The 22,765-nt window shown below is 46.0% G+C and overlaps 1 protein-coding gene across 10 annotated transcripts; it reads right to left on the minus strand.

The window, feature by feature from the left end:
- Positions 1-45: 45 nt before the first annotated feature.
- On the minus strand, positions 46-22,280 carry LOC6621477 (exocyst complex component 4). Of its 10 annotated transcripts, none has more exons than XM_032721658.1 (10): positions 22,090-22,278; positions 21,551-21,751; positions 8,256-8,306; positions 8,104-8,167; positions 7,721-8,049; positions 6,818-6,889; positions 6,413-6,418; positions 6,019-6,131; positions 5,800-5,962; positions 4,400-5,541 (listed from the first exon to the last, which is right to left on the minus strand). In XM_032721658.1, the coding sequence occupies exons 2-10, from the start codon at positions 21,635-21,637 to the stop codon at positions 5,308-5,310; spliced, it is 1,119 nt and encodes a 372-aa protein (XP_032577549.1). In that variant the 5' UTR covers positions 21,638-21,751; positions 22,090-22,278; the 3' UTR covers positions 4,400-5,307. The 10 variants fall into 10 exon arrangements, with proteins under 10 accessions (XP_032577547.1, XP_032577549.1, XP_032577548.1 ...); XM_032721657.1 differs by lacking the exon at positions 6,413-6,418 and adding an exon at positions 6,610-6,618; XM_032721662.1 differs by having other exon boundaries at positions 21,578-21,751; positions 22,090-22,277.
- Between the last annotated feature and the right edge of the window lie 485 nt (positions 22,281-22,765).

Below are 22,765 nucleotides of genomic sequence, written 5' to 3' on the forward strand. Positions count from 1 at the left end.
AGTTGAAAAAAATTAGAAAATTAGATACACTAAAAACCTTATTAATATCGTTGTTGAATTCTCATTTATTGTGTATAGGCCATTAAAGTACTGTTAATGAACTTTAGAATATGTATCTTTACAAACGGCTACATCGTAACACTAAGTGCTCGCCAAACATGTTCAGAACATTCGCAATTATTTTGAGCTTAACCCTAACACACAATTTGCACTTACACCTGCAGCCGATGTACACAAAAGTATGGATATTATAATTGGTTTTACCCGCCGGCTGCCACGCTAACTACACAATTATTCCCTTCGAGGGCTTGGCGCCTAGTATGTCCGACAGCTTCTGCTGATAGGAAGCCAGGAGGTTGGCGTCGGTTATGCCGAAGGACTTGCAGGACAATTGCAAGGCATTGAGCAGCTGCATCTCCGAGAACTGGGTGCCCCGCTCCAGCAACGCATTGAGTATTTCCTGTGGATAGGGGATAGATAGTGCTTATAAGTGAAAAGGTGAATTACAACATTTGGGCCAATCACTCTTACATCGGGTTCCATGCAAAGCAGCTCATAGAAGTGCCTTGCCTGATCCAAAGCCACTTCCCTGGAGGCAGTTATGTTACTCAATGTTTGCTGCAGGGCGATCGCGTTCCTGCACATGCGCTGCACGGTTATTTGATCTATGTGCTCCAGATAATTGGAGGCCTGGATAAGAATGCGCGATGCCAAGTGCGCCAGACCCTCGAAAATGTACTAAAGAAGAATACGTTCGAGCAAAATGCAACTGACGGTACGAATATTCAACCTACCCTGGTTTTCCTCGGATGTAGAGTGGCACTGAACGCCTCATCCATTTCAGACAGCCGTTTGGTTAGCACTTGCACCTGGCGGTCGGGCTCCAGGATGTCATCCTTGGAGCCCACATAGCTGTTGGTCCTTACACTCGACTTCGAGCGCAGATAGTGGAAGCATTGAACGCGCACCTCCAGATGCAATACCAGCAGGCAGGTGTTCGCCAGCTCATCAAACTCCAAGGCCAGATTAGTCATCACTTTGATCGTACCATCCTTCACAGCAATGTCGGCGCCGCACTCAGCAGGAACGGCGTTCAGTCCGTTCACCAACGGCCGGCGTAAGTCGTTGGCAAATTCCGACACGCGGCACGAGAACCACTCCATGCTCTCCTGCAGTATGGCCAGCTCCTTAAGCACACTGATCTCGACCAAAATCTCTTGCTGGGTAATCCCACCCTCGCCCAAATTACTGGTTAGCATTTCAGCCTCGCGGATGTTGCGCTGCTGAACCTGCAACGGGCTCTCCTCCTCCGAAGGCTCAAAGCTTCCGCGATGAAGTTTTCGGTTGTGGCGCGACTTCTGACTGGAGGTCTTTAAGTCAGTCCAGTTGGGAAGCGTTCTAAACAATTAACAATAAGTTAGTAGAAATTATAAATACATGTTTCTTGATATACTTACTTTAAGAACCTGCTGATATCTTCGTCTTTTAGCCATGCCACGCTGTATATTCTCTTATCCTCTGAATCTGGCTGCACAATTCCGCGGTAGGCCGCCTGACATATTTCCCGATAGGCCTTCAACAAAGCACACACCATCTTAAGCAGGTCTTCGGAGTAGCAGGGCAGGTCTTGAATGAGGTTCTTAGTTTCCATCAACCTCCGTTCGACCATCACAGTAGACTGCAGCAGCGGCCTGCTTAGATTAAGAGCCTTTATTTCCTCAGGACTTATAATAGTGCGCCATGCGTCTTGATTCTTCGACAGCGACTCTATGGTCAGCTGCAGGTTGCGGTTGTGGCCTTTGGATAGGAATGTGTCCTTAATGTAGTTGTCTAAAAAGTCATGTAGACTGCAGGGTTGCCTGAAAGTATAATAAAATATTATTGCTATGCACTCTATGCAGCAGCTACTAGTGAATCCTCTACCCTGGCTTGCATTTCATAAAGTTCTCTATCTCCTTGATATATCCCATTAGAGGTAGATACACTTTGGTTATGATACTTTGATCGGGCGTACAAATAAGTATTTTTTCCCGCTGCTTTTTCTCGTGAGGAAAGAGGCCACTGGTGGAGCCCTTGCCACTGCCACCAAGCTGGCCGGCAAGGTTGTCATCCACGGAGGCATCCGAGGCGTTGCGACGATGCTCCTTGAAGGCGTCGCTATTGCTGCTCGTGCCAACGTGCGATGACTTATCAAACTTGAACATTGAGCGCTTGGTGCTAGTTATAAAAGTAAATAATTATTTAAATAGGGTGCGTCCGCTAACTGACATGTAACTTACCTCGGCACCTTGCGCCTTAGAAAATAGGAATTTATGTTGCTGGTGGGCTCTGAAAACCCCGTCTGGGCACTTTCGTCCGCGGTAGCATTCTGTATATCCAAGTAGTCGGTGAGCAACAGTTGCAACTGAAATAATCAAGTTGGTACTTAATTAGAAATGCGATTCAGAAGATCTAGAAAGTCCAACACATACCACTGACTGAGCCTGGGCCCAGAAATCGGTTAGGTCGTATGGTTGGGGTCCAAACACAGAGTACTTCTGTCCCACCGACAAATAGTTCTTCAGCAGCAAGGAATGCGTTTTGGCTATTGCCTTGAACTGCTTGAATATGACCTCCAGAAGTGTGAGGAGCGGATTGGTGTCCGACGTTGCTCCACTTACAGACAGTTGATGCGTTGTGTGCCGCACCACGTTGAGCAACTCTGTTTGGATTTGGACGCGCAGTGTCTCCAGAGAGTCAGGCACCTTGTGCAGCATACCGAACGACTCCACTATGATGGCAACGAAGTAGCTCATGCTCAGCTCCGGGTAAATGAGATCTGCGTCTTCAATAACCTCTGCCTTGTCCAAATCGAAGCTCTGTGCCATTTCGGCCAGCGCCTTGCGCACTCGAGCATTGGCCTCGATGCGATCCGTAGAGCGACGAGCACATATTCCCCGAGTAAAACTGGAATTCAGTCTACTGGAGTTGGTGCGTTGGAACGAGGAGAGGGCCTCGTTGGCCGAGTTGGTATACACCTGGGTGACCAGTTCCTCATGCAGCCGCTGGTACAGCTGCTGGCGTCGAGTTTGCAGGTCGGTCCGCAAATCTGACAAGCCCTCGACGGCTTGTAAGGGTCCATTGAGAGTGGCCAGGGCATCAGTTAAGGCCTTGCTGGCATGCAGATACTGTCGTTTGGCGGTGTAGCCCACCACCCTTTGAGGCACTTTGCGCAACTCCTGGCTGGAAAGAAACTATCTAGTTAGCGCGTGTGAATTAACAATAAGGACAGAGTGACCTACATTTGCTCCAACATCTCCAGAACGTACTTGTGCTGCACTGCATCCGTCCACATCTTTCGGAGCTCATCGCGCCGGCACTGCAACAGCCGCTTGCAGACACCAAGGTTCTCCTTGACGGCATGAATCCGCTCCCGGCTGGCCGTCACCTCCGAGGACACCTGGCTGAACAGGGGCAGCACCTGGGTAAGCTGCTGGTCGTGCCGCGAGACCAGCTCGTTCAGGCGCAGATCCGAGCGCTTGAATTCCGCCTCGATCTTCTGCTTCTCCTTCTGGCGCTCCTCGGTGGTCTCGCTGAATCCCAGGGACTTGATGACGTTGACCAGGAAGCCACATCCTGCGGACTGCAAAAGTAAGCCGGCCACCGGGAATTACTCATGATTAATCTATGAAAAGCAATATCGCGAAGCGAAAAGAGGGCGTGCGGCAGCAACAACAACCAGATGGTGTCGTCATCAACTTTGGGCCCGCAGCTTTGGGACAGGCAAATGGGCCCAAAGAAACCACTATCTACGAAGGAAAACACAGGCAGGCGCGGTTCCAGATGTGTTTATTGCTTCAACAAACTGTGACGCGAGATGAACACCATTTTCAGCGAGGGCTTGAAGAAATTTACCTCATCCTTGCCGTACTTCACTCCCCTCGGGGGCTTCGTGGGCGGTGGGGCGTCCATGTACACGTTGTTGAAGGAGAAGATGTGCTTGGCTGGTTGGTGGGCAACGGGTCGAAAAGGGACACAGGTTAGCTCAGTATCAACATTATTTTCCAGCAATTGCTCTTAAATTTGTTGTTAAAATAGGCACTTAGGCACCAGAGTGACCGTTCAAGCAGTGCAAAAAATACCACAGGCTTGTCAAACTATCGCTTGGATTAGTGGTGGACACTTTCGTAGAGATGGACGTTCTATTTTATTTTTTAATTTTGAATTTTTCGCGCCCAAAAAGATTTTATCAAAGTCACTTTTAAAAATTTTTTAAAATTTTAATGAGTTTAATGCACACTATATAAATGAATAAGGCCACCAATTATGAGCGAGAAGGTTTGCATCCCAGAAACATACGATAATTTGACAGCCAGGCTAAATGTGTAAGATATTTAGTAAAAAATTAAAACTCAGCAGAGGCGTTTTCATTTAACTTTATTGTGTAACGGTGTAGTTGCATCTACTTATCTGAGTGCTTGGTCGACTTAAATGTCTTCACTAAATGTTAAGCTAAAGCCAATGCAATAAAACAATTGTTAATACTCGCTTCGAAAAACGCATGACACCTACATGGCAATTAATATTCTTTGGTTTGCGAATTGCTTTTGGTTTTGATTGTTTACACATACATACGAGTATATATAATCCGTGTGCCGTTGTTCGGTATAAATACTTTGAATAAGCATCTTTCGCAGTGGTGCTCTCAACTTACACTATTCGAACTTTGTATATGATTTTTTCTGTTTTGATTTTGTTTACTTAAATAGCAACATTTGAGACAGTTCACAAAAACTATAGAAAGTTTAGAAAGTTGAAGGGTGACAGAGTAGAGAAGGGATAACATCTGGGATTTTTCCCTACTAGTTTCTACGAGTTTAGGTACAGTTTACTATTCGGAGGTATTAAATAGATTGCGTTTTATAGTTCGTGTTTAGCAGTTGTGATAAGTTCGCTCGAGTTGAAGATTTAGATATGGATATTTGGCCATTGTTTCAGATTCTCAGGTGGGCTTCTTGGGGTTACATACATAAGACTAATCCTAAGTACACAGTGTAAATACAGTTTTCGGCTTATTTCCGTCCATTCGGATTCGGATGGTCAATGTGTTGTTGTTGGGTTTTCTGCTCTTTGAAAACTTTAAGCGATTACTAATTAAAATTGGGCCTTAAATTCCGCGGAAAAGCGGTTACATTTGGGATGATTGTTTGGCTCTGGGTTCACACAAATACGTTTTGCTAAGACTAAAGGTATTTTACTAGTTTAAGTAGTTTAAATACGCAATTAAGCTTAATCTACCAACGTGGGCGTGGCGTGGTCTCATCTAAATTACTCCTTCTTGGGCAACTCACTGTTCATGATGCTGAGCCGGCGGATGTTGGGCTTGTCGTAGTCCTCCATCGAGATGCCGCGCGACAGGCGCCGCGATCCGTTGGCCCCCTCCAGTGATCCGGAGCTAGCGGTGGAGAAGGCGCGTCCGCGATCCACGCCTGGCATCACCACCGACGTGAGCAGGCCCTGTCCCTTGCAGAACAGCAAAATGGATTGGGCCACCTTTCCGGGCTGGAAAATGTGCGGATTTCCAATGTTAATCAATTTACTTGACAAGTTACATCTGCAGATATGCTAATGAATTTAAATAGCTAAACAAGCAAGTTTTTGATTGCTTGAACTCACTACGAAAATAAAATCAAATATCTTAAAAAATCCATCTTTCTATTCATAATTTTCACTACGACTGGGCAAAAACGATCATAGTTCGAAAGAAATTCGTATTCCCCATTCTAGATTGCTTTAGGAATAAACTTGGACAAGACTTACAGCATCGGCGAGGACATCGCCAGCCCGCTCGATCTTCAGAATGGTGACCCTTTCCTTCTCCACGTCGCGATGGAGCTTCTCGACCATGGATGCGTAGGGGCTGAGCATGCCCGTGATCAGGATGACATCCACCTTGCAGCCCTTGAGCGTGAGGTCCTTGCGACTAGGGACATAGGAACGTGGTTAGTTCGAATCCAAGTCATGCAGTGTGCGACCTACTTCATAAATGCTTTGACATAGAGACCGATATTCTTGCTGTTTAGGGATCGGTGAAGACGCTTCTGGTACTCGGCCACGATCTTCTCCTTGTCCGGATTCTCGCCCACGATTTGCTGCAGGAATCGGTGATTCACCGGCAGTGGTTTTGGTAGCAGTGTTTAGGAAAGCAGAACATTTGCATGAGACGGAAATTCGGTAAGTTAAAGCGAACTACAACTTATGGCTACTAACTACTATTAACTTAAGGTCGTGCACAAAACAAATACAAATACATAAGTAGGGACAACAAGTTTACAAATATGTAATGAAGCTGATTGTGGATAAATATTTTGTTTCCAATTTTGGTTGCACAGGGGCTTGGTTCCAATTCTTGAGGGGAAAACTATGTACATACCCAGTTCTAGAAGAAAACAACGAGAAATTCAACGAGTACGTAAATAAACAAATAAACATGCCGCAAAAAAGAGGGGACCTAAAACTATGTATGTGGGTTCGAATTTCAGCGAGCACTGCAGCACAGATTTGAATCGAGGTTTGCGAAGGGGTTTCGATTAGAAGGGGACTGGTTTAAGAGACGTTTGATCTGTTTACCTCCATAACCTGAATGCGCAGACGAACAGAGTTCGATTCGGCGGTTGGTTGGTTGTTAGGTTCAAACATAAAATAGAACAGAAGGTAAGTGAGTACGACACTGAGATCAAACCAACGACAACACGCACTCCACCACGGCGGGCCAATGGCCCAGTAAAGCTGGAGAGGATGGGGACCCGGCCCCGCCACTCCGATTGCCACTACTTACATGTCCGAATTTGTGGTACATCAGAAAGCTCTCAGCCGACTGGGCCACCTCGTCGCTCTTCCAGCTAATGAACTGCAATGGAGAGTGGAGAAGGCAGAACAATTAGTGGGATTTAGGAAATAAACGATATATTATTAAGAAATAGGTGTGCTTTAGAAATAAGAATGGCTTTGAACAACAGTGCGTATGAGTAACGTCTTTAAGCAGCAGTACAAATGGTAAGAATCATGTACTGGGTATAAGTAAGCATTTTATATTTTTTATTTGTCGGAGATTGACGTATAACGTATTATTTGAATTTGAAACTATGTGGTTAATCCGTTATGTTCAGAAGGATCAGCGAATAATGAAATTCACGGAAAGCGTTCCGTTATTGAGTGGGCATCATTTAGTGTGTACCAAATGAGCATGGCGCCTGTTGTTGTTGTTGGTAGAGTTTCGTGGAAACCAAGTAAGGATGATAAAATAATTAAGTGAAGTTGAGAAATAGTAGGAAAGCATCGAGAGGACGACGCTTGAGTGAATTAGTCTGGTTTGAACGATCGAAGGGACAACACGCAGGCGACTTGCTGTGCTAATCAATATGGACACGGAAGTGAATGATAAGTCGCGCTCGGCTTCTCCGACATATTCATATAATCAGATGTATTTTATTAATATCCGATTTAGGCAACTTAACTTTACCATCAAAGCTGTACACAATGTACAATTTAGTGACACTTTAATATTTAATTGATATTAAATATAAGAAAGAAGCGAGTTATGCTTTAACTTTATCATGTTTGATTAGGACATTTTTATGTAGCCTTCATCATAAGCAATCATTAAAAACCCTAATGCCTCGAATCCTTGGCAGCCAGGAAGCACGGACAAAAGAGCTTAGTCTCCAAGCCTCCCACTTACCTTGTTTTTGAAGGATTGCACCACACTGGCGGCGCTGCCAGTCGCGTTGATCAGGATGAGGCCCAGCACCCGGCTGGGATGGGCCAGTCCGAAGCGGGCCAGGACATTGGCTCCAGCACCCTCGCCCAGGCCGATCACGTACTTCACGTGCAGGTAGTCCAGCACGGTGACCAGGTCCTCGCCCAGGGATTGGAGCGAGGGGAAGGGAAAGCCGTCGGCCAGGGCCTCCGCGTTGTCCGCGTGCCCCGGCACGTCCACGTGGATGAAGCAGGAGCGCTCCTTGATCTCCGTCATGCAGGGGCTGCTCACGAACTCCTGGAATGAGTTGTCTGGGGACATGGCCAGAATTAGTCAATTAGTCCAACCGGGAGCCAGCTACTTACGGTTGCAGCCCAGGTCGTGAACTGTGATGAACACGGCGCGTTTCTCCTGCTGCGACAGGTCGCCCTAAATCACAAGGAAATCACAAGAATGGAGTGTAGAGGGTAAGTAAAGTGATGCTCCTTGCAGAGGACACTGTCCGAACCCAACTGACCTGCACTATGACCGTCAGATCCCCGCATTTCTCTGTGCTGATATTGTATTTCTGCAAGAGCGGTAATCGAAATTGTGAATAAATTGAAGTGTGTGCCCGGAATGCGGTTATTTGTTAGACGGAAACTTGAAAACTGGAGAACTGGAAAACTTTGGCCTTAGCAAAGTAAAAGGCAAAATCATTTTCACGTTGCCATAAACACAAACTCAAGCGTGAAAAATGACGGGCATGAAATGACCAAAAAATGTGAAATGTTTTCCTCTGCATTTGACTTTGTGAGCGCTTGCTTTTGGCAGGTCCTTGATGTCCTGGCAGCCACCTTGTGGCACTTGGGCCCCGCAAATATCAACCCCATGCTCGTCCTGCCCTGTGTAAATTTGGATTCGAATTTGAATTTGAATTCCTCACCCAGGCATGGCGAATATGTGCGTGTGCGTTTAGTAAATACCCACCCACTCGTGCAACGGAATTCGAAATGGAAAATTTAAGGGAAAACCCACCAAACTGTTGAATGTTTTTAAAGCTCAGGGGCATTTTTGGCATTAAAAACTCTGTTCTAAATTGAATTCTATGCTCTATTGACCGAATTCAATTCGACGTCCAGGAATTTTAAAGTGCCTGGGTTAGCTAACAACGAAACTGACCGGAAAACTACATAGTGATGAAGCACACCACTTGTTTAAGCCCAATGATCCATTTAGATATTTCAAAAAAATTACAATTAAGATCTGGGTCAAAGTGGTAGGTTTAAACAGGTCGATATAAAATTTATTGCTTTTGGAAAGACATCGAGATCTCAACGTTCATATGGACAAAAAAACGGACAAACAGATGGACTTGTCCGGATCGACTCTGATACCTGATCAAGAATAGATATATATATTTGATCAGCTTGGAAACGGGTTTTCCTACCTGTGACATACTTTTCAAAGAATCTAGCACTTTAGTATTTAATAAACAACTTTCGTAACGAAGTATATTATTTATTATTTAGCCACTTTGAATCTTTGTCTGCTTAATTTAAATGAATACTGTGTATCTTTAAGAGTGCTTATTAAGCCTGCACTTTAATCTCGCTTTAAGCGGACTCACGATGCTCCCAGTATCGATTTGTGTAACTCAAGCTCTGGAGGAGCCCATCACAAAATGTTCGATTTGCGGAGAGAAGTATATTGTGTTTGGCCTATCACTTTCAGGCGGCTCTGCCTTGCCAGAGCCCATTTCGGAATTTATTAAAGCGTAAAGCAAATAAGCCTGTGAAGCTCCTCGAATTGATACGGGAGCATCGGCAGGCTCCTTTGTCCTGCGAGTCCTGGGCATGCCCACCCACCCACACGAGGGCAGGTTCGAATAGCACACCCATGGCACGTCCATCGAACACTTATTGAAATTGAGCGAAACTATACAAGTGTCAAAAGACCAACAGGGCCAAGAACCTCTTCCGGCCAAGAACTTGCGTAAGCCCCTTAATGTCCATTCGGTTTAAGCGAAAGCTTTAGCCCACCCGCTCTTTTGGGGGGTTTTGTGTAAGCCAGTAAATAGATAAATAAACGGAATGGGTATTATGTAAATGCATTTGTTGAGTGCCCGCCGCAGCCTTTGTGAGTCGACGTTTCACCTGCGGCCATGCCAATAAAAAGTTTTCCATTCAAATTAGGCGCATAAATAAATCACTCAAATTGGCTATTTATGTAACTGCGCCAGCTGACAGAGCTAATCTTTCCGCCCAAGGACATGCAAAGAGCGGAGCCAGGATGCCGCTGGCTCGCGGTGCAAGCGTATCCATCGACAAGCTGGGGAGGATTGGCCACCGTGCTTGGATAAGGCGACTGCATAATGGACAATAAACAAGCAGACGTCACGAATCAATTGGCATTGAGTGTGAGTGGGGATTGGTCAGGACGGGGGAACGGAAGGATTGGACTAATGTTTCTGCCAAGGACAAAACAGAGCGCAGTGGGAAAAGGGCATAGTTGTGTCCTGTTCGCTCTGTTCCAAACTAATCGAACGCATTGGATATTATTATAAATAAATCAAGTAACCCAAAATGCTTTATGTATTATTAATTCTTTGAATTTTCAGCTCTGTATTCTGTCACGAACTTTTGGATCTTTTTTTCATTTCATTGTTTTAACCTTTATCGCTTAAAATAATCTTGCTAACTTTTATTGATTGCAAAAAACATCCCATGAGCAGAGAAGTATAGTCGAGGAATTCGACATTTGAACTGTGTGTAATTCACATCGTAAAGTATCTTTCGAGGGCGTGGGAAATTTATTTACTGGATGCATTCCAGGAATGACTGCGACAAAGTGTTGACAATTGGTGACGAAGAAGGAGGAACTGGGTGCCAGGACCTGGGCAATTGCAGAGGAACTGACGATGAGGCAAGAGTAGCCTTTTGTTCACCTGCCCGTCCATCAGAGTGTTCAAATATAGACGCATGGTGCATGCCATGGAAAACGCTTATAAATAATGAAATTGCCAATAAATTGCACGCCCTCAACACACTTCGTGGGTGAAAGTGGAAAGTGCAAGGGTGGGTGGAGTTGGGATTGGGATTGGGCTTGGACGGATCTGGATGGTGCCACCAGTGACGGACTGCATGGCTGCTTGGCTGGCTGCACTTTGCGACCTGCCGAAGCCCATCCATTTACCTTTTCCCAGCGGAATCCTCGACATTTGACCTCACTCACATTCCATGGATCACGGATGACGGATCACGGATGACGGATGTCGTGCGGTTGGCTCCGGCTGAATTTTCACTGACTAACAGTCGTACTGACGTACACTGAGCAAAAGACTTTAAACTTTGACATTCTTCTACTGATTCCTTGATCCCAAAGGGAAGGTTTGGGCATATGTATAATTAAATAATACAAAAACTGAACTGAAGTTTTCATTCACTTTCGAGTGTTTTCTTTTCAATTGAAAGGCGAAAATGTTTACTCGTTTTGCGTCAGAAAAACTTTTTGGCCGCTTGCATGTGGCTCTTGCCATGCCAGAGTCATCAGTCAATTAAAAAGTCATTTGGCTCAATCGTTTGATTTACGTGAAAAAGTGTAGCCCGCCCTTCCTCCGCCTTTCAGTCTCCGCTCGTCGCACTTTAATTGACTTGTGATTGGGTCAATGCTTGCACTCCGCCTTGTTTTTGCTGCCATGTGCATCTGGATTCTTAATTGAGACACACGACTATAAAGTTGTCATGTCTTTGACTAGATTTTCCTGTGACGGAAACACGTATGTGCGAGCAATGATGTTGACTTTCATGGAACAAGTTGGGGTCAGTTCTTCAATTGGCAACAGTCATCGGCTAGTTATGGAATTCGTATTTTTTGAGACCAGCAATTTTCATACCCCTTACTGGTTGAGACACTATAAAGTTCATATAATCTTGAGAAGGATCACCCATGTGTCCGTTCAGCTGTCCGTCCGTATAAACTTCTCGATCTCGGAAGCTATAAAAGCTAGAAAGTTGAGACTGAGCAAGTTGCTCCAAAACGTTGCCACGCCCATTCTCAGCTCCCAAAAAAAGTTTTTTTTCAGAACATCAATACTTTGAAATGCCCTACAATGTCCGTCAAAAGGTAATCTTAAAACAGCACACACAAGAATGTATTTTCCCGTTGGCAAATAACCTACTTGTTTGCCATCAACAAAATAGAGCAGTACAATTTTGCGAGACACGACTTGCATTTTCATGTCCGCAAAGTTTGGTTTTCATTTCGAGCATTTTCCGGGCATCTGTTTGAATATCAGTAGCAGATGCAGATGTATGCGGTTCAGTTTTGCATCGTAGAAGGAAACCGTATATGAAGTGTGCCCAAAACGATGCCCTGAATGCCTGGAAAACATGCATAAAACTGTATCACTTGCTCTCCGCAGGATAACAAAAGCGAATGGGGTCCTTCCAGAAGGATGGGTGAGTGGGTGGAAGTCCTCGCAAGCCGAGGCGCTGCCCCAAGCCAAAGCTGAATGCTGCAGCTTGCCGGGATGTCGCTGTACTGTGCTGTGCACGTGTCAACTCATTGACCTCCTTGCTGCTGCTTTTCCGTGTTGCCATAGCTCTTGGTCGCTCATGTATCTGCTCCACATCCTCGCATCACTTTTTTCCCGATTTCGTCGACGTTGCCAGTTTTTCGCAGATTTTCCCCTTCCTGCCGGCTGACTGCGCTTTCACGTTTGCCGTTCAGCCTCGATCCCGATTCTTGATTCCTGTGAACCCGTGAACCCAATCCCGTGCCCCTCAGCAATCCCATTTGCCCCTCTATTCCCCTCTAATGTCGCAGTCATGTGGCAGCGACCTAAGTGCCCATTACACACGGCAGCTCCGTATCCATCATATCACAACGCTTCCCATCCCTTCCCTTCCCAGGACTCACATCCTTGTGTTAGCGTTTGCTGGAGCCGTCATTCCGTCGGGTTGAGTCTGCAGGATTGCTGATGGCTTTCACAGTTGACGGCTTGATGGCTGATATACTGTGTTCCGCAAAATGATGTGTGATTTTTAAGCTTATTTTGAAATTCCTCCCTCGCATTTTCATTATTTCAGAAACGGGTATCTGATTAAGTTCCTAACCTTCCATTTAATGACTTGCCTTCATATTTGTATGATTACATTAAAATGGCTTTGGATATTGATCTATGTCTTCTGACTGCTTCTAAGCTGCTAAACGAGTCAGAAATATCCTTTGAGCTGCTCCAAGAGCAAAAGCGAAAAGCAAACAACAAACTTTTGCCAATCATATTTTATCCAAGAACGAGAAAACTTCCTCTAGCCAGAAGTTGTCATCTGGTTTCTTGTTTGCGAGATTGGAATGGCTAAAAGTTCGCACCTCAGGACTCCATCCGTGCGGGTTAAATGTCTTGTGCTTGTTTAATTGCCCATCAGGTATACACCATCATTGGAAGCTTGTGTCTCGCCAGCCAGGTGGATATAGGTCACCATTTATCTCTGATCCCCCACTGCCCACCACTCGGCTCATCAGCGTTTCAACTCATCAGCCGGAATGGGAATGCAAAAGATCGGGCGAAACAAAGCCGGGACCTAGTTAAGGACTCTCCAGAGAGCGCCAAGTCTGCTGCAGAAGTATTCGCCACTTGAACAGAAAGTTTATTTAACAAAGTGCTTGCCATTGAATCCAGGCCACAGGCCCATCCTCCCGAGCCCAATCCCCTATTTTCTCGCCGTGTTTTCCTTTCCGCTAATCAGCATTTTCCTCGCCGGACACGCCTAACTCAATCGGTGGGCCTGCTCCCCGGGCTAAATTTATTGCATTCGCATTCCCTGACAAACAGATTCAGTCCGCTTCCCAGTTTGTTTATGGGCGGACGGACAGAAGGTCCTGGTCCCGACTTGGCCACTTCATTTTGGCCAAAAGCGAATTCAAGTGTAAATGGATTTCGGCTCATAACCGCACTTGCACCGTAGCACTTTGAGGATGCCCCCAACGCCCCAAGCTCCCCAGCTCTGAGAATTTTATTGGTATTTGTTTAAGTGCTGTCATGTGTCGTCCTGGGGGTGGATTGGCCACATAGATATGCCTCCTTCACGCCCGGCTCATTCGACCGATGCCATTCCTCACTTTTCGCCTTCCTTTTCCTGACCAGCATGCGTAATGGTAATGTAGATTTAATTATCGGATATGGCCCGCCTCTCTGGTCCCTCGTATATTGTGTCATTTGCGAGTTCGTTCTATTAACAACGCATTAATCTCAATTAATATTCCGAATGCCCGGCGGCGGACGAAGTGTTTCAATTAGCAATTGCCTGCTTTGAAATCTGCAGGTGCATTGTGCAGGCCACATAATTGATATGATATTTGATTTCCCAGCTGATTTGGCACAGCAAATCCTGCTAATTCGAGTCTGTATCCATAGTAATCATCGGTGGACTGTGGCATTGTGCAGTACATTACAATTGGGTCACAGTTGCAAATTTATTCCGACCTAGTAGCACGATTCTATGATTGCAGGTGGATTTTCGGCGACTAAAACTTTCAGTTGCCATATGTAAATCTGAACCATTTAATGGCTCTTCTAGTGCTGAAGAATTTGCTTATCTAGTTGAAATGCAATTAAAAAGTCACAGTCAGCATTTTGCAATCGAAATCTTTTTGACTTCTCTGCCAGGACTTTTTGCCAGGCATTATCTAAGAGGAGCACTTGGCCACACTTTGACGTATACATGATGTGATTTTCATGCCCCGACACTTTTCCAACAGCCTGCGGATGCCGTTATGAGGGCGGTGAAAATCTGTGTAAAAGTGTTTGAATTTATGGAAAACATTGCAGGGGGAGAGGGGTGGAGCATCATCAAGGCGAAAGCCCCCAAGTGATGCGAAAAGTTGTGCAAACAAAATTCCAGCCCACTTTTCTGGCGGCGCGACCGCATTGCCAGGGAAATTTTAATAGACACAAACAAATCAGGCGGCCATGTAGGCCGGTGCTTAAAGCCACCAATTAAATGTTCTTTAAGTTTGAGCCCGCAGCCGCAGGAGGCAACGGGGCGTATGCGCAACCTGGCCTTGCAAACTTTGACACTTTGCCAGTGGCAAAGTTCTTACGCCACCGTTTCCAACTCACTTTACAATGCATCGAGGGGACTCTCCGTTTCCGGTTCTTTTTTTTTTGGGAAATACAAACAATTCGAAATACAATAATAAAAGGAGAAACGCATGTTTTCCGATGCCTTCGAAGTCAACAAGTTTTCGTCTAGTGGCCAGGGGACACGCCAGCTGCTCCGGCGAAAACAAACTCGTAGGATGAAGAAACTTGCCTGGGCGGAACAAAGAACGTAAACTTGCCCGAAGAAGGACATCTATACTCCAGTGTGAGTGTGGGCCAGCACAAATTACGGGAAGGTTCTTGAAGGCGGCAAATGGAAGCCCCGCGGGCAGCCTATTTTATTATTAAGCCAAATGTCGGAGAAAAATGGAAAAAGCAGTGGAAATAGTCGTATAGATCTGGCCCGGACTGCAGCATGTATCATGTATAATGCATAACCCTATATGGACAGCCAACTCCCCATTATGCTTTTCCCTAATTAAATCCCATCGCATTCAGACTCCGCCGGAAGGGATGAGCGAGCCCTGCGGAAAACTGGGAAACAAAGCGAGTCGGGCAGGAATACAGCCATATATCGCAGAGGTTTACTCCAGCAAAGCCCTTTAGTCAGCATATTTGAATTGGGATTGCAGTCGAGGACCAGAGAGTGTGCACCATGTGGTCGGGGTGGAAGTGGCGCAGCTCACATTGTGGTCAGGATTTGATGAGCTCAGTCGAAAAGGAAAATGGGGAAATCATGAGCCAGCCACGAGGGGCAAAAGCGAATAAGTGAAAAAATGCTACCTAGCAAATATTTATTTAATGGAAGTTCTACCACGGAAAGTCTTGGTGAAGATTTAATTTCTATATTCCAGCACTATTGCTTAAGCTTTTGTAAAATAACTACTTTTCTCGACAAATTATCAAATCAAATGTAGCATATTTCAACAATAAGTTAACCATTTTTAAACTATGTATGAAGTGTCTGCTTTTACTTAAGCTTTCAATTTGGATGTTCCTTTATTTCTAGGACACAAATACATATATTCCATTTAGAGACCGCACCAATTTGTCGCCATATAATTAGCTGCCCAATAAAAGAGGGAAATGGCACGCAATTAAGACCGAACGAACACCATAATTTTGCCCATTTGAGCACCTAGATTCGTTTTGGCCCCTCTACGCAGTTGCTGTGTGCCAGATGCGACCGCAAATGGCACGTAAAAAGAAACATTCTGTTCCAGGCTAATGGTTGAGTCGCCGCCATTCCACAGCCACATCCACACCAATAGCCACATCCACGGAGCCCCGCAAAGAGTCGCACAAACAACGACATGCAGGACGACAATTATGCAATTTTTATGAGGCGCAAGTCAGAAAGTATGCTATGTCCTTTGAGCCCAGTTCACTGGGCACCGAGAAGGGCCAAGAAAATAAAAAGCAAACAGCACCCAACTGCAGAAGGTAACCCCGCGCCAAATATAATTTTCCATTTACGTGCTATTTCGCCCTTTTCAGATGTATAAAAAAATAATCGTTTTTTTGTGGTAAAAGTCCTCAGAAATATTGCATCATTTCTCAATTTAGGTAAGCTTTTAAATATTATTCAGAACAACTTGGTCTTATGGCAAACTAATTCACTCGTCTGCAATTTCATCACTAAGTTCCGTGCAAATATTTATCCCGACTTTTTTTGAAAGATTATACCACTCAGACACTTGAGATGTTGACAGAAGTCGTCGCACTTGCAGCACGGCGTGTTACGAATATTACGTATACGCACAGAGAGAATTCTAGAAAAGCGCATTAACGCACTCGACATGATGTTTTGGGGTGTTCTGATGCTCTGCATCCCAAATCAGCCAGGATGCACTTGTCGAAACGCTGTCCTCCTGGCGGTAAACTGCTATGTCGGAACTCACGCTAATCTTCTCGGGGACAGCAGCTGCTGAGGATGAGCCGGCGCCGTGCTTTGGGGTTCCCGGCTTCGACATGGTGTGGGATTCGGGCGACGATGGCTTCACTGGGTTGCTCGAAGGAACTGCGGGACACACAAGCGTGGCTCGAACGGGGCTCTATCAGGCGCACAGCAGCACTCGAGGATGGAAACCGAAATCGGATGCGAATCGGTCGGGAACGCGTTTCTGATGGGATGCGCAATCTTCGAACGCCTGGCGACGACTGCGAAAACTGGCTTATCATGGGAAAATGCGACGCCATCGCCATCGCCGGCGTGAAAAGCCGAGCTTTTCCGAGACGAAACGAAGCCGAGCGAAATGGGGAGCAAAACAAACTGATGGAAAGTGAAATGGCCAAGTCAAATCGCCCACTCTGCCCACTCGCTCCCCCTCTAGCGCTGTCTCTCTCGCTCGCGCAGGGATGCTGCCGGGGAAAAAGAGGCGGTTGGGGGCGGGCCAAGTGTTGAAATGTTGCCGTAGGGCAGTTTGTTGGGAAGGTGCTGGACAGAGCGTGGCCAGATGGTTGCCCACCAACTACGCATTTGGTAAATCAATTCCCAATGGAGTTTTGTGTTGCTGATCCTTCGACTTTGTGTGCAATAATAGTAGTTTCTTGTATCTTGAATGCATAACGATTACTTGAAATATGCAGTTAGACAAAGTGTGCTCAACTGATAGTTATAAAACCCTACCAATTAGAGTTAATGAACTACTTATTTCTTTGTGGCATAATTTTATAGTATTGTTAGCTTTGTCAAACATAGATTAACACGAACTCTAGATACCATCCACAAAATATAAATATTTCTCAACCAACATTTGCATAAGCCAAGAAATCCCAAAGTACTTAAATGCACTTTAAACTTCAAGGAAACATTCATATACGTTTTTCCCCATCTGGCAACGCTCATAATGCAACATGCACGCACACACGCGCAGCTACAGCTTCTGCTGAACGAATTCCGTTGCCTACTTTTGGGCGCGCTTAGTTTAGCGCCCACTCACTTTCGTCACTGTAAGTGTGTGTGTGTTTGTGTGTGTTTCTGCTGGCCTGCGTTTGTGTGGGTGTCCTGCGTGGGTTTATGTAAAAATCCTTTTTGTCTTACTTTGTTTTCGGTGGCATTGTTGAGCAGACTCTTTATTGTCGGCGGGTTCTCGCATTCGCAGCCTTCTTCTCTTGTTGCTCTGAGCCTTTTTGGCCTTTTTGTTTTGATGTGCTAATTTGTCAGCGCGCGGGACGACCCGGCCCCCCCAATTCCACCCCCTTCTCTGGCGAAATGCGCATTAGAAATATGCGTGTCCTAGGTCAAGCCGGCTGCGGTTATGCCCCCGAGGTGCTGTGTCTGTGGGTGTGGGCGTGGCAGCCGGTCGAACAATTTCTGATATGGAATGGATATGGAAAAAGGGCCACAGAGCATAAATATTCATAGGAAAGGAGGGCAGAGGTGCGGTGATATGATGGAATGGATAACTATTATGTGCTGACATCGAAGGCCATCCCCTTCGCAACTACCGATGATGCAGCTCGCAAATGCTGGCTGGGCAAAGTGAAAGTAATTTAAAGTTGGATGGGAAAAGCGCAAAATGCTGAAACCAATTAGGGGTAAGCCAAAAATATTGGATGAAACTGAAGCCAGCTTTGGCTTGGAAACTTCATACTCCGTGCGATTTTAAATTATTTCGATTGGCACAAGCGTAAAAGATATTTCAAAAATCTCAAAAGGTTGTTTCAGTTCAATTATACCAACCATATAAATTGTATGTTATACGAGAAGAAATTATCTCCTCAAAATTTGCATGCACTTCCGCCAAGGCCACAAGCAGATAAGTGTCATCATTTTTGTGTTTCAATTTCGACACGCGCTTTAATTAAACAAATGGGAATGATGATGATGATGATGGGAGAAAGCGCATAAACCCGCCAGTCAGACAAAGGAATTAAGCGAAAGGCGGGCGGAGGAACAGCGCTGCATGCACATAAACAACGAGCAGCAAAAAACACCATTGTCAGCCACAATTATCCAGGCAGGTGCTCCGAACCCACAACAAAACCCGCCCAGGAGGAGGATTTATGGGCGGGCAGGCGTTGAATGGGCACATGGGGAAGATACGCCTTTCTCGAGCGGCTAGCTGATGGTGTAGGTGTGGCAGACAATGGCTGAATGGGCTCCCAACGGATGAGGGGAGTGGGGGCTAAAACTGGGGTGGCTGCAATTGAAAGTGTGTAAGCCGATTGCCCAAGGCGGCAAAAGCTGCGGAGCACGGGATCAGGTGGGCCAACCTGCGGATCCAAGTTGTTGGCTGAGTAGCTGGGTAGCTGTGTAGCTGGGTATCTGAGTATCTGGGGAGTTGGCAAAGCGCAAATATCCTATTTATGTCAATTCGCAAAGTTAAGCGGGAAAGTAGGAACTCAACTTCAAGGTTTTCCCACCAAACAGACGCTAAATTCCAAGAGATAAACAACGACTTGTCGACAGTCAGCGAAACAGGAAGCAATGGCTCTTAGTAAACAAATCCAATCAATTTTTTTGGTGGCTTGGAAGTGGGAACTTGGGCAAAAGCTATCTCAAGGGTGCTGTTCTTCAATGGGTTAAGATATAGAAACAAATTTAAGCACTTTGTGCAAATTGTCGAGCCAAAAAGGGGAACACAAGCTCATGAATTTTGATACACAATTCAGTCTTTTATCGTATTTTACTAATTATGCTAATGAAAAAGAGCTAAATATAAATATATTGGATACATTAAAGAGCCCACTGAATACTTGCAACATTTTAAATCCCGCCCTACATTCACAGGAGCATCCGGTTCCCCCTTGGAACCGCCCGCACCAGCAGGATCAGACCGGAACACTTAAGCCCAAATGGCAACACAAACACACGTCCTGGAAGGATCAACAGACGAAGGATGACAACGGCGACACTTGAGCAAATGCGTTTGCCGAATCCTCCTTTGTGCCTCCTGCCTCCTGCCACCTGCCACTCCCCTTGAGCTGCGCCCCTGCCCCGCCAAGTGGCAGCCAATCTGCGGAAATTCCGCCGCAACGACATAATGTATGCGCTCGATATTTACGCATTTATTTATGCCGCTCTTTATTGGCTTTTTATCGTTCATTTATTTTGCTCGTTAGGTTCGCGTCGTCGTAGTCGCGAACTCACGCCCCCTTCCCACTTATTTGCCCAACTATTTTTGGACTCACAGAAGGGGGAGCGATAGGAGGGTCCACGACATGGAATGGATGCATGCGGTGGCCAAGCGGACGGATGATGGGGGGAGTATGGGCATGGCTTATGGGAACATCGATCACACGCCGGTGAAAGGTCGTTCGAAAGGAATGCAAATGAAGCTTCGGTCACCGAAATCCCCGCTCCGATTGATAAGCGCCATCATCAGCCTCATTACCACCATTATCATCCGGCTCCACTCGCCCCAAATTGAAATGCAAAGTGTAAGCAAAGCCCGTGTTACTAACACCTGGTGCGGATTCCTCCACCACCACTGCGTCCTCCTGGCAGGCGAATCACCCAGCTCGTGATCCACCCTCCTCCACCTTCCATTTTATTCCCTACTGAAATTTAATTAACATTTTTAATTCCCCCATTTGGCGCGGCTCAAGAAAGGAAATGTATGTACACAATAAACTGTCACCTTAATTCGTTTTAATTACCCATTCATTGCCTATAGACCACCCAATTTCTCTCTCTGTATGCTTGGCATTCGATGTATGTGTGTGCAGAAATCATTTTGAAATGGATCGTCTGTCCAATGAACCCAGTCTTTCCAGTGAGTGTGCCCTGGTCAGTCCGCTCAATTAAAGCTGCAGTGGGGATGCCATTAAATGGACGTCTTTCCCTACTCCCATGCAACTCTTTGGCGTCTTTCCATTGCCCTCACTGGGCCCACTGCCTCCACTGGTCCCAACCGCTGACAAATTCGCTTGGGGCTACTCTGCTGAAATTCCATTGTGTGGCAATCCCACACAGAACCATAAGCACTGCCACAGCCACGATAAACGCGCTGTTTTGGGGGCTACTTGCATGGGGACACCTATTTTTAGCCAGACAGTGGAGCAATGACACTTTTATGTCCCGCGAGTGCGAATATGCCATTGGAATATTCGAGGGTAGCAAGCCAAACTGATTTGGATCGTTGGCACAATGAGAGCGCTACTATTCTAGTGCTTGTGCCCTATAAGGATCAAGATCATCCTCACTAGGTTTCAGATGCAGTTACTAAAGAGCGCTCCGTGGTGACCTGTGCCACCTACGAGTATACAGTCTTAGTTCTGCCGACCAAAAGGCCATTCTAACCACTCAATAACAGACATACCCGTACATGCATTTGAGACCCCCGCAATCGGTCTTGTGATGGGGAACACTTCCGACGACCTTGATCCGAGCACAATTTGGCCCTACTCATTACGGCGATGTGTACAACGTACGAGTGTTTCAGATTAATTAAAGCAGTCGGGCCAAGCCAAACAGCATCGCCATCGGCCGAGAAATGCCGACTGGCTGTCTGAGCCCCGCCACCCACGGCCATTGGTACCTAATCAGATGTATATATGTATATCGATGCTACTGGGAATGGGACTGTGCTTGGGGGGACTGTTGTTTCTACTGGGAAAGTGTCGGCATGGGAGAAACACATTAAACGCCTCGAGCCATAAATTACGAGCCGTGCCAGCAGCAGTGCTGGCCACATAAATCTGAATTAGTGGCAAGCGGGGCAGCAAGCAACAAACAAAATAGAGTATCGATCTCACGATCCGTGGTCACTTGATGCCGGTACCTCGTAAATGGTATTCATAACTCTCACCCGCTCCACCAGGGATTCGGCGCGGCGCGCGAAGGAGGCGCGTTTGTCGGCAATGGACATGGTTCGACTGGGGCTCTGGATGCGGTTCGGGATCGATGACTGGGACTGGGCTATCCGGATGATGGTGGGAACCGACAAGTCACGCGGGGGTGTAGGTATCACCGGGGAACGCAGCTGAAATGAAAAGAGGGAGAACTTCAAACAGGCTGTTATCTATCTAATTCACTCGATCGATATGGATTTAAGTTGTAATAATTAAGCAAATATCACACGGCACACGCTAAGTCGAATCATATGCGAATACAGTGGACACCATTAAAACCAAATACCGAAGTCCAGTTCCTAGTACAAGTACAATCTATTCAGAAGCCATCTTGCTAGCCGAATTCCTTTTATTTCTATTCTTAGGGTTAAGCACAAAATGATATATTAGGGCAACATTCGAGGTGGAGGTCCCGGCCCCAAAGTGGCAAGTGGCACCTCATTGTGATGGTACTATTCTGGTCTATTACCGTATGGACCCAATCGCAATTAGGGCGCAACTTAAACTTTGGGCTCGAAAGTGTCAGCCACCGAGCTCGGCATAAATATTCCAGAGGAAGTTATCAACAACTGGCATTAAAATCGGAACGGGAAAGACGCGACTTTCGGCCGGAGATAAGAACGCGTCCAAGTCGGAGGAATACCGCCGTAGAACTGATGACACACCCGGTCCGAATGCTCGACTTTTGTAGCGTGGCGAGCATAAAGAGAGTGCGTTGAAATGGGAAATTCATTATTTTATTTTTAAACGTCGTCGCCCTCTCTTTCTTCGCAGATTGGCTTTTCCTCGCTTGTTTCTCGTTTCGTAGCAGATTGATTTATGGATTTCGCTGCAACAGGTGCGCTGGTCAGTTGACAAAGCGCCGAATGACCGCCGGACACACCCACTGCTTCCAATCTGAAAAATGATTGGGACACAAAGCTCCATCCAATTTGCATAATCCGATCAAAGAGCACTTGCACCCAATTATGATAATTTCGGCTTGACGCACTAGGCATTATTGGCTTCGAAAAATTGGAACTGCAGTTCAAATTCAAAAACAAGGTACGGCGAAACTAAAACAAGAGAGAATTCTACAGGCGAGTTCCCCGACTATTAGTTACCCTTTACTCTGTTAGTTAAATTGCAAGCGGGAATTTAAACAT

The sequence above is a fragment of the Drosophila sechellia genome, chromosome 3R, assembly GCF_004382195.2.
Source record: "Drosophila sechellia strain sech25 chromosome 3R, ASM438219v1, whole genome shotgun sequence".
Lineage (NCBI taxonomy): Eukaryota > Metazoa > Arthropoda > Insecta > Diptera > Drosophilidae > Drosophila > Drosophila sechellia.

Coding starts and splice junctions, on each gene's coding strand:
- LOC6621477 (XM_032721656.1), bottom strand. CDS start 3,951: ATGGACGCCCCACCGCCCACGAAGCCCCCGAGGGGAGTGAAGTACGGC. Junction 2,405..2,471: donor GGGCCCAGGCTCAGTCAGTG/GTATGTGTTGGA, acceptor TGATTATTTCAG/TTGCAACTGTTGCTCACCGA. Junction 2,218..2,279: donor CTAAGGCGCAAGGTGCCGAG/GTAAGTTACATG, acceptor TTTTATAACTAG/CACCAAGCGCTCAATGTTCA.